Source organism: Xenopus laevis, chromosome 5L (assembly GCF_017654675.1).
Source record: "Xenopus laevis strain J_2021 chromosome 5L, Xenopus_laevis_v10.1, whole genome shotgun sequence".
Taxonomy (NCBI): domain Eukaryota; kingdom Metazoa; phylum Chordata; class Amphibia; order Anura; family Pipidae; genus Xenopus; species Xenopus laevis.
The window spans coordinates 45,161,280-45,176,464 of NC_054379.1; the positions used below are offsets into that span (position 1 = coordinate 45,161,280).

Consider the following 15,185-nt stretch of genomic DNA (forward strand, 5'->3'; position numbering starts at 1 on the left):
CTCAACCCAGTCCTTGCCCTCAATTTTTCACTTAGTTTTTAAAAATCATTCTTGAGAATTCCCCCCCTTCCTTCTAACTTGTGTACCAAGACCATTGGGTCTTCCACTGCCCCTCCCAATAATCTGTCCACTCGGGTAACGTAACTAGCGTGCCCTGGTGCAGGCTGAACAGCTGGGCCCCTCATATACCCCCTGGACTCCATTTTTGTGCTGGATCCACATTGGGCGATCGTCTGGCAGCCCCCAGGCACCAGCGGTATTTCTGCCAGTGAACCAATTGCCCAACCCAGCATTCTGTGTTCGCACCCACTAGGATTGTTCTCTCTCTCTAAAGTGTAGGTACTCTTCTGGGTAGTTAACCAAGGTGATAGGATGTCAGTTTGGCAGGTGGTTTCACTGCTTAATAAATGGTGGAGTCATACCATTATTAATATAAAGTAGTACAAATTCAATTTGATTCTAGATTTTTGAAGAGACACTGACTGAACAGCTGTTGAAATGATGTAATTCTGGCCTGGCTGGTTAATACAGGATCAGTTCAAATTATACAGAAGTGTTTTTCCCAATGGTGCTTAAATAACAACGATGAGAAAATGTAGGAAAGCTTTCTCTCATCCATGCTTTCATAGTTTCCTCTTGGCATGTACAGTATAATGCCTGTATGGCACATCACACCCTTAATTCTCATTTATTTGGATTGGCAAATTCTTCTCTGATGGCAAATATAATTTTGTTGAAGACTTTGTAAATGTTAAAATGAATTTTTTGAGAATCTCTTTCCTAAACGCCCTATGATCCCACATTATACATAAGTGTGGAAGAACCAATGGAGATAAGAGTTTATGCTTGCTTTGTGACAGAAGGTTGCTTTTCATAGTATTGGTTAAAGAATGCTGTTTTTATCTCGCCTACATAGCAAAACAAATGTGACTATCATAAACAAGCAAAACCTATGCTTACCTTAACTATTGGCTTTATTATTGTCAGGTCCAGTAAAGGCACTTATGAAAACAGGGTTAAATTAGAAAGCTGTTAATCCTCTTCAAAAAGCCTTATTGCTTGTAATATACTAGTGACAGCACTATTCAAAGGGTTTAATCTTGTGTTAATCTCATTTAATTATTTCTTGATCAGTGGCTATCCATATGTTCTCAGTCCTCCTCTAATCTGTATGTATTGGTCTGTTTATTTGTAGCTGATAAATGTTCTTTTTCTTAACCTACTAAAATCAGAATAAGATTTGCATTTACCATTTGATCTGCGGACTTGTCTATATAATTGTTTTTTATGTTATGTTCACTAGTTGAACATTTTTTACTTTTTAATTTCACAAATCTTTTCATAGAGAAGAGATCTATTATATGTACAAATGCTAATACCTTTAAAAATTGAGGACTTCTTACATATTTAAATATAATGTAGTTAGTCTTTCTAGTGTGAGCATTTTATTGCTTAGAAAGAGGATATTACACATTTCCAAGAAGCAACCCCCTGACACATACTTGCTCCTAGGCAACTGCCACATAAGGCAAACGTGAGCAGCTTCAGAGCGCCTCCTGAGTCAATAAAAATTTGAAGTGCCGAAGCACCCTAAATAGCCTTATGTACCTTTCCTCATAATTGCTTTTCATGCTAATTAATTATTCCACGAATAAGGTAAGCTAATGTAGAATGGGTAAACAAAAATGCAATAGGATCACTTTGTTTTATATGTACAGGTATGTAATACTTTATCCAGAAAAGTCCAGAATTACGGAAAGGCCATCTCCCATAGACTCCCCAAATCAAAATTTTTCTCTAATACTAAAACTTTACTCTTGTACTTGATTCAAACTTAGATATAATTAATCCTCATTGGAAGCAAAACCAGCCTTGGGTTTATTTAATGTTAACATGACTTTCTAGTAGACTTAATGTATGAAGATCCAAACTACGGAAAGATCCCTTATCCAAAAGACACCAGATCCTGAGCTTTCTGAATAACCAATCCCATACCTGTATAACATTTATCTTCCTTCCTCTTTACCCTTTACCCTCCTTGCAAAAAAGCAAAATGTTTTAGAGCCCTATAATAATTTGATGGCATTTGTTAGTATTCGGATGCCTAAACTACTTGATTTAGGTTTCTGTAGTTATGCAAAGTGTGTGTGAACTTCCTCCCATCCACTGATATTTCACAGTGAGAAAATGTTCATCTTTGAAAAAAAGGGCCGCTCCCCTAACACTCTATTCTCATCCAAATCTAATCCCTTAGTGCTCTGTGCTTTAGGACAGCATCCATTCCTCATCTGACATTATTAGTACTTAGTTTTTGAACCACACATGCTGAAATGTATGCTTCCAAATAATCTACCATATTTTCCCAGTTTTGTGCCTGTTTTATTGCTCTAGTAAATTAGAACAATCCGTGCCATATGTTCTCTACATAGTTAACATCATATCGATATCCTGGGAAAAGTCTAGCACTGATCTGAAGAATGATACTGAAATTTGGCTTAATTATCAAAGTAATGTTGCCTTTGTGGGAATGCCCATCATTTCACTTTTTGATCAGAATAGTCAGGTTGCATTGTCAGTTGTAACAGTGATCTGAAATGAAAAATTGTTTCATTGAAATTTACCTCTTGGGTTATTCACATACATAGTTACATTTTGCTGCCAGGTCCCTTTAGGTGTCCAATAAAATCCAGATTTTTATATACAGGGACTCCTCGAGTTACATACATCCGACTTACATGCCACTCACACTTACAAACAGAGGCTATTACAGTAATCTACTGTGGTTTGCTTGGCCTTTATTAGCATTTAGCTTTAGTAAACCACCTGCCCCAATCATATCTGATGTGTGTTGTCTACTGCAGAGCACAGAAAGGTAAACTTACATATGCACAGAAAGGTAAAAATAAATACTTTCTCAAGACAAACATCTGTCTTGTTGCATTTAATAAGTAAATGTATATATTTCAACTTACATACAAATTCAACTTAGAGATACTGACATCCGGAAATAACCTTTATTATTATCTATCATAACATTGTCTTTGAATGATATTTATAATTTTGTCATAAAAGTATTTGCCTGATGCTTTTAGATTACCTTTCTTAATACCCTGTTCCTCTATGAGGGGGCTGCCATATTTTTGCAGCTGTAGTCCGTAGTCCGTTGGCATTTGAAAGTCTAACAGTCAGGTTGGCAAAACAGTCAAGTTTAGGAACTTCAAGTAACAATTATTTACAAAAGCAGAACTATCATTGAAAAATGATCAACATGACCTATAGGTAACTTGTCATGTAGAATAATATTTTGAAAATACATTTTTTAGGGTCAGTATAACTTTAAGAACAAACCTACAGACCCTATCTTGTACATAACTAAGGGACTACCTGTATTTTTTTTTTATGTAGAACATTTACCTGAGCGAAAATTTTTGTCCAGTTTACCCGAAGATTTCTTGGGCATCTCTGGAAACACTGGAGTTCAATGCACACTAACAGCCAACCATAGTCAATTTATTTAAGACGTTCAAGTAAAAACAAGCCATAAACACAAGGATGTTGCAAGCAGAGGGGAGCATGGCTTGACGCGTTTCGTGACTCAAACGGGTCATTTCCGCAAGATCTTGAGGAAGTGACCAGTTTGAGTTGTGTTCCAGAGTCCTTGATCTTGTTGTCCTCATCATCCAAATTGATTGCAGACTTAACCCTTTAACTGCCAAGAACGTAGCTCCTACGTTCTTTTGAAAAAAGGCTTTAAGTGCCAAGAACGTAGGAGCTACGTTCTTTACTAAAACAGCTCTCTCTCTGCACACATTGCAAAATCAGCGTGCAGAGAGGAGCAGCTAGAAGCAGAACCCCCTAGGCAACGAGCTTACCTGAAAAAGATCGGCGATCCTCCACTCCAGGGTCGCAGAGAGACGCAGCAACAGATTCAGCAGCTTCCATGTCGCAAGCAGCAGCACAGCACATGCTCCTGCTTCGCCCACGCACTTCCTGGTGCAGTGACTCAGCGTGTCTCAACTGAAAAGCACTGAAAAGGACTCCTCTTCATCTAGATTTGGTAAGTGCCCCTTTTTTTTACTTATTTACAGGCATTTACAGGCATTTACAAATACACAGTACACATACTAGTAAAAGTAGTTTTTTTTTTTTTTTTTGATTTTCTGATTTTTTTGATTTTTCAAACTTTTGCACATATTTACATACTCAAATACATATATGCAAATATTTATACACTTTTTAGAGCTGTACATCCATGCATACACAAACACACACTTATAGGGGTTTTTTTTTGTTTTTTTAGTTCATTTTCTAAGTTTCCCTTATGTTATTTCCCTAAAAACTTTAGATTTCACAGCATGACTACTGGATCAAGCATTCTGACCTCTAACCATGCTGTCGGATCAGTTATTTTGTTATTTCGTTGATTTTCCTAATTGTATTTGCTTTTTTGTGATTTTTATTGCAGTTTTATGCTTGCATTGTTTTTCCTTATGTAATTTTTTAGCCTCATTTACACTTTGATAATTTGGGATAGAAACATATTTTTAGCAACTCTGTGTTCGTCAGAATGTGTACTTTCCAAAAATATATGGTTTTGGGGGGTCTTTGTACTGTTAGGGGGTCTTACGGCACATTATATGCAGTCAGAGTGCTATGTTCACAGAAGGCGAATTGACAGCTGAGAAAATTCTTATGCACTGTTTTTATTTGGGGTCCGTACGTGCCCACCTGCTTTGGTATATTTATGCATATTGGGCATCAAACTGTTCAGTAGACCCTTGGCGTCAATATTTAGGGTGTTTTCTAATTGTATGTAAGAAATTGGGTGAGATAAATGCGACCAACTGCAATATTTTTAGGCGATTTTCAGAAATATCATAAAAACCACTGCCTTTAGCGTTGCTTTGCAGTATGTACATTTGGAGCAGAAAGACAGTTTTAGCAAATTTTTATTCGGCACAAGGTGTACTTTCCAAAAATATATGGTTTTCTGGGGTGAACCTAGTTTTTTGTACCTTTGCCTGTTGCAAAATGCTGTATTTGTGCTGATTATGCAGTATCTGGAATTACAGAACTCGTATGGGGTGTCTTCTTTCTGGGGCCCCTATACGCCACATACTTAGGGGTACCTATGCATATTGGGTATCAAACTGTTCAGCGGACCCCAGACTTTCATGTTTAGGGAGTTTTATATTGCTATATATTGATATGTAGGAGATACAATGCTTTAGAGTTGGAGTATTGAGGAGATTTTTGTATATGTCATAAAAATTGCGAAATGTAGGAAAGCTTTGCGGCTTGGTACTTTGGAGTAGAAAGACGTGCATACCCATATTAGATTCGTCAGAATGTGTACTTTCCAAAAACATATGGTTTTCTGGGGTGAACATAAATTTTTGTACTTTTGCCCCTTGAAAAAAAAAGTGTAAATGTGCTGATTTTGCAGTATTTGGAATTACAGAACTGTCTTCGTTCTATGGCCCCTATACGCCATATACTTATGTGTACCTATGCATATTGGGCATCAAATTGATCAGCAGACCCTTGGCTTTCATATTTAGGGTGCTTTTTCTTGGTATATAATGATATGTGGGAGATACGATGCTCCAGAGTTGCAATATTGAGGTGATTTTCTGTAATGTCATAAAAATTGCCAAATGTAGGAAAGCTTTACGGCTTGGTACTTTGGAGTAGAAATATGAGCTTGATAAAAGGCGATTGTACGCCTGAAACGTCGCTGCTATTTTGTTCATGCTGAAATAAGCCCTTTTGGAATAAAGGCATTTTAAGAATTTACCTCAAGTGTGGTGCTGTCTGCTTTTCTACATTGTGTTTACAAAACGGGTGGAAGTGCTGACTTCTAATATGGGTATGCACATCTTTCTAAATTAGAGATTAGATTTGTCGAAATGTGTACTTTCCAAAAACATATGGTTTTCTGGGGTGAACATACATTTTTGTACTTTTGCCCCCTTGAAAAATGATGTAAATGTGCGGATTTTGCAGTATCTGGAATTCCAGAACTGATAACTCGTATGGGGTGTCTTCGTTCTGGGGCCCCCTATACGCCACATACTTAGGTGCACCTATGCATATTGGGCATCAAATTGTTCAGTGGACCCTGGGCTTTCATATTTAGGGTATTTTATCTTGGTATATAATGATATGTGGGAGATACGATGCTTCAGAGTTGCAATATTGAGGTGATTTTCTGTAATGTCATAAAAATTGCCAAATGTAGGAAAGCTTTACGGCTTGGTACTTTGGAGTAGAAAGACGTGCATACCCATATTAGATTCGTCGAAATGTGTACTTTCCAAAAACATATGGTTTTCTGGGGTGAACATACATTTTTGTACTTTTGCCCCCTTGAAAAATGATGTAAATGTGCGGATTTTGCAGTATCTGGAATTCCAGAACTGATAACTCGTATGGGGTGTCTTCGTTCTGGGGCCCCCTATACGCCACATACTTAGGTGCACCTATGCATGTTGGGCATCAAATTGTTCAGTGGACCCTGGGCTTTCATATTTAGGGTATTTTATCTTGGTATATAATGATATGTGGGAGATACGATGCTTCAGAGTTGCAATATTGAGGTGATTTTCTGTAATGTCATAAAAATTGCCAAATGTAGGAAAGCTTTACGGCTTGGTACTTTGGAGTAGAAAGATGTGCATACCCATATTAGATTTGTCAGAATGTGTACTTTCCAAAAACATATGGTTTTCTGGGGTGAACATACATTTTTGTACTTTTGCCCCTTGAAAAATGATGTAAATGTGCGGATTTTGCAGTATTTGGAATTCCAGAACTGATAACTCATATGGGGTGTCTTCGTTCTGGGGCCCCTATATGCCACATACTTAGGTGCACCTATGCATATTGGGCATCAAACTATTCAGCGGACCCTGGGCTTTCATATTTGGGGTGTTGTATCTTGGTATATAATGATATGTGGGAGATACAATGCTGTAGACTGGACACTTTGAGGTAATTTTTCAAAAATGTAACACATTTTTATAAAAACTGCTAACTTTAGGAAAGAATTGCAACTTGGTAGTTTGGAGTAGAAATATATATTTACCCATTTTGAACTCGTTAGAATCTGTTCTTTCGAATAAGGGTAATCCCTTTAGGGTAATCCTACTGTTAGTGGAATGTTTGGCCTTGAAATCAGATGTATGCTGTTTTGTGGAGCGGTGCTTTGGAAATTTGGTAGTTTACTGCTTCAGAGTTTTCAACTATCGAAGTGAGAAATCTCCATAAAATTATATATATTTGGTATTGGTTCGTTCGGGAGACACAGAACTTTCCAAATCTGCTATGTTCTCATGCATAAAATAAATTATGCTTCTGATATATGCGTTTGTATCATGTGAAACTGTTTTTTTTTTTGTTTTTTTTATACACTTAGAAGCCCATATCTTTTTACAGGACTGGAATGACAACTAAATTCTAGCATATTTTGAAAGCTTAGGTTGTCCTGAAAAAAACAATATCTTGTTTTCATGGGTAAACTAAAAGACCCCCCAGGAAAGTCCCCTAAAGTGAAAGAGCAAAAAATGTTCAAAATCGGTCTGGCAATAGAAGTTCCAACTTGACCAAATTGGCTGGCAGTGAAAGGGTTAAAGAGCATCGCCTGGAAAGAGCTGGGGCTTGTATGTCTTCTTGGGTCTTTCCTAAGGCTCCTACGGTATGTTGCCAAGACCTCCAATCCTTTGCTGAACCTGAGCCCATGCAAATCGGGGTCCTTTTATTCCTTTGACTGAATTACCTTCTGCGTCAGTCAAAGCTAATGTATTGAGGGAAATCTTTCATTTGCCTAAACAAATTATTTCTGATTGGGGTACTTGATTTATCTCTAAGTTTTTAAAAGCTCTCTGTCATGGACTAAATACTGACTTATCTTTATCTACAGCCTTCTGTCCCCAAACTAATGGGTTTCCAGAAAGGACCAATCATATTTTTTACCCATTTCAAAATATCTGGAATAGGAGTTCTTGCAGATTCTTTATAGAACAATTCCATTCATTCTTCCACCAAACAGTTTTTTTTTGTCTTTTTTTTTAAATTTTCTTCTACTTATAGTTTTCATCCTACTTTCCTACTTCATTGCCAATTCCTGCAGCTGTTGATAGACTTTCCTTTTTATAGACTTTCCAATTTCAATATACTGTAGCAAACCATCTGGCAAGCCAAGAATCAAGAAATTTGCTGATAAGGGACATAATAAGGAACCTGATTATAAGGTTGGCGATTCTGTCTGGCTTTCTACTCTTCATATTAAGCTAGCGGTTCCTTCAAAGAAGCTAGGTCAGAGATTTCCTCCTAAACCAGTATTGGTTGCTGGATCTGAAGAATTTGAGATGGGGTCTATTTTGGACAAATGTTTAGGGGTCTCCAGAGTTGCAGGAAAGGAAGACAATTAGTAACTAAACTACAAAGGAGATTTTGTAGGATGGTGTAGGAATAACTGAATTCATAAAGGGGAAGGAAGGGTATGAGGCAGTTTATTTTGCAATAGAGTAGCCACAATAATGCAAGCTAGAACAATATATTTACGCTATAGAATGTTTTACCATAACTGAGCAAAATGCTCTATAAGCTCTCTCTGTTTGTTTAGGACCAAGCCATATTAGCTTGGTGTGACATAACTTCCTGCCTGAGTCTCTCCCTGCTTGCTCATACCTCTGGGCTCAGATTACAGCAGGGAGGGGAAAAAAGGGGGGGGGGAGAGCAAACTGAGCATGCTCAAGCCTGTGCCCTGGAAGTTTAAGCTGAAAGAAGGACGTCTGATACAGAAGCTCATGTGTATACAAAGGAAAGAAATGTGGTGTTTTTTTTGACAAAGGACTCAGAGCAGCATTACTTTGAGGGTTTACTAGTGTACAGTATTTATATAGACTTTCTGATAAAGCTTATTTTAGCCTTTCCTTCTCCTTTAAATCTTTACTATATGCTGTTTAAAGTCAAAACGGCGCAGACCTCATGTAAACTCCCTTGTAATTTTATTATCCCTGAAAACTTGAGATGAAATCTCTCAACATGTCCTCATATCCGCTCATTCTCCTGCCTGTTTACTATTTTATAACCCAGTATAAAATTTGTAAGACAAACTACATAAAATATCCATTAAGATGCCTCTTAAACTGTTATTCTTTACTATGACTAATGAGACTTCCTTAATGGAAATAACATTTTGAATTCGGTTTTTCAAGTAAAATCTCAGATTTTCTTTTTCCTTTTGCAGCTGAATCGGGCAGAAATTGTTGTTATTGGTAGTACAAAGCCGAAAGAGATTCCTGTCAGCTGGATAAAGCCAGGCACAATTGTTGTTAACTGCTCTCACATTGTTCTGTCAGGTATGTGGTAACATTTAGGTGTTCTGATGCATTTCAGTGCAAGCATTTCCTCAATTTAAAGGGATACTGTCATGGGAAAACATGTTTTATTCAAAACTCATCAGTAAATATTGCTGCTCCAGCAGACTTCGGCACTGAAATCCATTTTTCAAAAGAGCAAACTGATTTTTTTTTATATTTAATTTTGAAATCTGACATGGGGCCAGACATATGGTCAGTTTCCCAGGAGCCCCCAGCCTTGTTAAACTAAAGTCACTCTTTACTGCTGTACTGCAAATTTGAGGGATCACCCCCTCCCTTCCCTCCACAGCAGCCTAACAGAATAATGGCAAGGTAACCAGATAGTAGATCCCTAACACAAGATAATAGCTCCCTGGTAGATCTAGGAACAGTACTCAATAGTAAAAATCCAGGTCCCACTGCGACACCTTCAGTTACATTGAGTAGGAGAAATAATAGCCTATCAGAAAGCAGTTCCATAGTGCAGCACTGACTTTTTTTGAAAGCACATGACCAGGCAAAATGACCTGAGATGGCTGCCTACACACAACTAAAAAATACTTCTTGGTTCAGGAATTACAATTTTTATATGGAAGAGTGAATTATTTGCAGTGTAAACAGTGTAATTTGGTAATAAAAACTACACCATAAAAATCATGACAGAATCCCTTTTTTTTTTTTTTTCTTCCTTTTTACATAATTTTAGCTAATTGTCAGTAAAAACGTGTTTACCCCATGTGAATATAGTTCTGCATTTTATGTCTTTTTATTTACACGTTACACCATTTTTACAGGAAAACCCTGATTTTATGTACCCCGTGTTTGATTTTCCAGATTTTAATTTTTTTCTTTTCCCCTGGAAAATTTAAAATCTGGGTTTAATTATACATATTTATTCTCTGCAGCAAGAATGTACCTTTTGTATTTAAGAACTGGAATCTGATGCAGTACTTATTTAAGTATATCTTACATTAGTTTTAGGATGTACTGCATACAATCCAGTTCTTCATTATAATGCTTAAAAAGCAGTCCCTGTTGATATCAGAAGGAATAGTTACGCAACCATAGGAATTTTTATGTTTTGTGAGAACTAGAAAGTTAAAATGAAGGTTTTTGTTTTGAAGACAGAAAATATTTAGTATGGGTTGTCATACTGAGTAAAACATGGACAATTCTGTTTATTTAGCAATGTATTCCTTAGTGAAGCCATGGTAGTTTGGCTCAAGGGGGGGAGAGCATGGTCCTGTTGAATTAAATGGCTGATTTTATATTGTGTTACCAGATCAAGTAATAGTGTAAGCTCCCTTACATCGTGAAATACAAATATATAGGGAATGACATACTTTAGCAAATACTGTACCGATTTGTTTGGATGAAATATGCTGAATGTAAATGATTAGGGCCTTCCTTTCAAAAATTGCAAATTTGCAATTCTTGGTTGATACTCCCATTAATTCACAACAAAGCCACAGATAGGTGAAAATATAGATGCAGCTGTTTCAGAGAAATCCAAGATTCCCTGTTGAGGTAGACACACAATTTGAGAACTGCTGTTCTAGAATACAGCATACAGTGTATTAAAATATGCACTTGATTAACACAGTAACCATAAAAATGTGTTTTTATGCAATTTTCCTTCTCTTGATCCAGGAGTTTCTGAACAGTATGTTGATGGGCTTGCTGGTCAAGGTGTTGGACCTCTTGCTGCAGCATTAAGAATGGAGGTTTGTCCTGCTTCTCATCTCTGCTAGAAGTTACATGCTCTTTAGTAATTACATTTGATAAAGTACAATTCTCGTTGTTTAGAACCTAGCAGAAAGCAGTAGAAGATGGATTGAAGCACAGAGGTATAAAAAGTGGAACCTTCACTGTTTGAAACTTCAGCCACTTTCTCCAGTCCCAAGGTATAGTTGTCAAATTTTTATATCACTGTCCTAACTACAATAATGGTTCTTGTCACACAGCTGAAACCAACCATGCCAATAATTAGTTCTAGAAGAAGTTATTTATAACAAGTAGTGCCAGCTTGGCTATTGCTGGTGCTTTAAAATAAAACCGCACATATCCGTCTTAAATTCATTACTATAATAAACTTAAGCAGATGGGAGGTTCTTGCTAGGTTTTATAGAGTCTCCCATTTTACGTTTTAATTGCATACATTTATGCTTATGCCATATTTAGGCATATAATATATATTATGTACATTAATACTGAGCATGCACAGTTAGAAGTGCTCCTTCGAAGGGATCGGTCAAATTGGAGCCAAATTGTACTGATCTGTTTGTTTGACCCTTGTGCAGATGTCTTAGAAGAAGACCACATGCACAGCTCTATGTTGTCCATGGTAGGCAGGAGTTATGCCCATCCAATAAATATCAAATGAAGTCCTAATGACATATTTATCAAAGTGGACAACTTTTTGGGCCCAGACACTTAACAGCCTGCCAACTGGGTCAGTTTGGGCTTTACAGGCCTGATAAAGTCCCTGTACAGAGTGTTAATAATCACATTCTAGTCCAATGCTAGTCTCACCTTCCTATCCCAGCTCCCTACATAGGCAGTAAAATATACAATATCCTCCAGCCTAAGATGTTGCTCCCATTATCTGCCAGGATTCACAAATCGGAATTCTGAAATTATTGATTTTCCCTTCTTGTTTCCAAATTAGTGTTCTGTCACTGAGGGTGCATGACAAATGCATGGATTTTTGAAAAGAAAATTTAGAGGTAGAGCCACCATCTAAGGCCAACACTTCATGTGCTTTTATCTTGTTCCCTTTTTGTAGATCTGTGACATGGAGTCAGACACATAAATCATTTTTATTTGTCAGGTCTCTGGCATCCTTGAATCAAAACAAAATCAAATTGTAGTGGTGTCATACTGTATGATGAGGAAATATGCAAAATTACTTTTAAAATGCAAATATAGAGAAACTCTCAACTGCTCTTGGTTATTGAGGCACTTGAATACTAATGTTAAAAGCTTTGTGCAGTAGGTCTACTTTCTTTGGCAGCAGGACCTTTTATTATTGCTACATAGACTTACTTTTGTAGTGCTGACCACCAAGCAGTGAAAGCTTTGTTTTCATTTTTCAGTGATATCGAGATTTCCCGGGCACAAAGTCCAAAAGCTGTCGAAGTGCTTGCCAAGGAGATAGGATTGCTTGCAGATGAAATTGAAGTCTATGGCCGTACTAAAGCCAAAGTACGTTTGTCTCTGCTAGAGAGGTTAAAGGAACAGCCAGATGGAAAATACGTTTTAGTAGCTGGGTAAGATTGTACTTGTTACTGGCTGGTCATATTTCTCCTCTCACTCGTCTCTTGAATGTTAATGTTTAATATCTCTCATGGAAATACTTGACCTTATATCTATGCAGAGTTCAGCATGAACCTCAAAAGGAAGACTGCATTGTGGGAGTCTTAAGGGGCTCTGCACTAATGTGTGGTGATATTTTATATTATCATGGATGATATTTAAAGAGTGCGATGTCTCACGGAAAGTCTCTGTGTTTATTCTGCCATTTACGCACATATTTGAACTTGGATACTATGGTTTTACTGTATACCCAAGTTGGGCATGTTTCCTTATTCTACTGCACTGTTTTAGGCCTTTCCAGTTTGTGTATTTGTGCAACCATATTGCAGCAGTGCATCAGAAGAACAAGTGGATGTTGCATGATTGTTGAGAAACTCTCTGTACTGCTGTAAGGATATTCAGAATACATGCAATATTGGCAACATAGGATTAGAAGCTTTAGAGACCCTATTGTATATGGGTGTCCTTTAAATACCATGTTCAGTTAACTATTACAGCAGACCTGGAGTACTGTTTATCATATGCTGTTTATTCTGTCAAACACTTTCCATTCAAACTACATATAACCAGGTTGGGTCAGTGACATTAGCAAGCAAATATAGACTTGAATGTAAAACTAGATGAGATGTAGGACCTCCTTATACCAAATATATGCCATGGCAATCAGTCATGATATTTACAATAAATAACAGCATCTTTTTCAATTCTGAGGGCTGTTCTCAGCTGTAGTTTGTATTTGAACCATAGATGTGATGGATGAGCTGAAAAGCCAGCCTGCAATTTCTGCTGCAGTGATGTAGGTATATAGCAGGGTATTTAATCTTACAGCCCTCACAATCCACATACAACGTTAGGATGCCAGGAGCTGTAGTTCAGTAACTGGGAAGAAGCAGGTTGGACATCCCTGATCTACAGTATAACCCATGCTATGTCTGCATCTAAATTAATTAAGTAGTTTTCATTACTCCTACCTCTTTAGCAGTCCATTGTTTTCCAGCTTCTTTTCTTCATTTTACGTCAGTGCTATGGAAATCTTCTGGTGCTGCCAGGAAAACTCATCCCCGTGGGACTATAAAAATCTCATTAATAGCTGAGCTTTTGTTTGTATAGGACATACATAAACCAATTTTAGAATCCTGTAGCGTCAAGAAAACCTTAAAGGATGTATATGCTAAAAGATGGTCTATCTGTAAATTACCATGCTTAATAAATAGGGCAACACAACTTAAAGGGGAAGTAAAGGCAAAAAAAATCACATTTTTACTTTCTTTAATGAAAAAGAAATCTATCTCAATGTACTTTAATTAAAAAATGTGAACCTTTTATATGCAGTGAAATTCCCCCTTCGTTTTTCTTGCTCTGACTGCTGCGGAAAGGAAACTTCAGACGGTCCCTAGCTGCTCTGCAGGGAAACTATATCATACTTTCGAATCCACAGGCCCTGATTCTGATAATTAACTAGTCTTGCTGTATCAGTTTCTATGGCAGAACTTATTTGACTTTTGCTGTTTTGATTTATTACGATTCCTAAGCTTTACCTCCCAACAGCAGCCCAGACCACACTGAGCATGTGCATGGTCTTGGTCTTGCAAAGATGTTTAACAAAGTTACAAGATGATGCCCCCTGCGGCCAACTTTGAAACATAAATCATTTGTTTAATTAGGCTTCTGGTGCAGTAAGTTTATGTTTAGTATACAAAATACAGCATTTCTAGCATTATTCTATTTTAGACTTTAGTTCCCCTTAAGGACCTCAATCAAAACTATGATAATTACAGTTTTAAAAGATATAGCGCTGAACATTTTAAAACCATTTGAGCACTTAAGAAGGCAGCAGTGCAGACATTGTCTCCCGCACTATAGAATGCTTGGCTTTATACCAGCTGGCAAAATATCATATTCCCATCTGCTTAGTTGGCAGGGTAGTTATGCTGCACCAAGCAATTTCAGCACAAAATTGCAGGGAAAATTCAATTTTAACTGCCAAAATGTAATTATATTTCTTATAATTATAGTTTTGCAACACAACTTGTGGCAAGGCATAGAAGAGAATGTTCTGCACCCCTTTTAAATACCTGACATCTAGTGCAGTATATTTACAATATGTGGCGGACAATAGTGATGTGCGGGCCGTCTCGATACCTGCGGGTTAGTTGGATTCGGGCGACCCAATTATATGCCGCCTCCTGCAATGTATATTTATAGACATGCGCCTGCCCACCCTGCTGGCGCAGGTATATAAGGGGAACGGATTGGCGGGTTACGGTCGGTTGCGGGTCCTTTTGTCGACCCACACATCACTAGTGGACAACCTGTTAAGGAAAAAGTCTGATAAACTGCAAAGAAATAACAAGGTACTATCAAAATGATTACCCTTTTTTTAAAAATTTTTTTTGGATAATTGAAATTCAGAACACATTGCATTGGAATTTAGATATTTTCCTGATGCCGAGTTGCTTCATCTCAACAAAATCTGTTTTGAATCAAAGCCATTTTGCGACATCT

At 37.3% G+C, this 15,185-nt stretch overlaps 1 protein-coding gene across 1 annotated transcript in view; it reads left to right on the forward strand.

Moving 5' to 3' along the window:
• The window catches only part of mthfd1l.L (methylenetetrahydrofolate dehydrogenase (NADP+ dependent) 1 like L homeolog), a 121,653-nt gene that overhangs the window by 17,031 nt on the left and 89,437 nt on the right, over window positions 1-15,185 (forward strand). Inside the window, exons 8-11 of the mRNA XM_018262983.2 lie at window positions 9,254-9,365; window positions 11,016-11,089; window positions 11,172-11,269; window positions 12,461-12,634. Of these exons, the coding sequence (XP_018118472.1) occupies window positions 9,254-9,365; window positions 11,016-11,089; window positions 11,172-11,269; window positions 12,461-12,634 (458 nt within the window). The remainder of the gene's footprint in view (window positions 1-9,253; window positions 9,366-11,015; window positions 11,090-11,171; window positions 11,270-12,460; window positions 12,635-15,185) is intronic.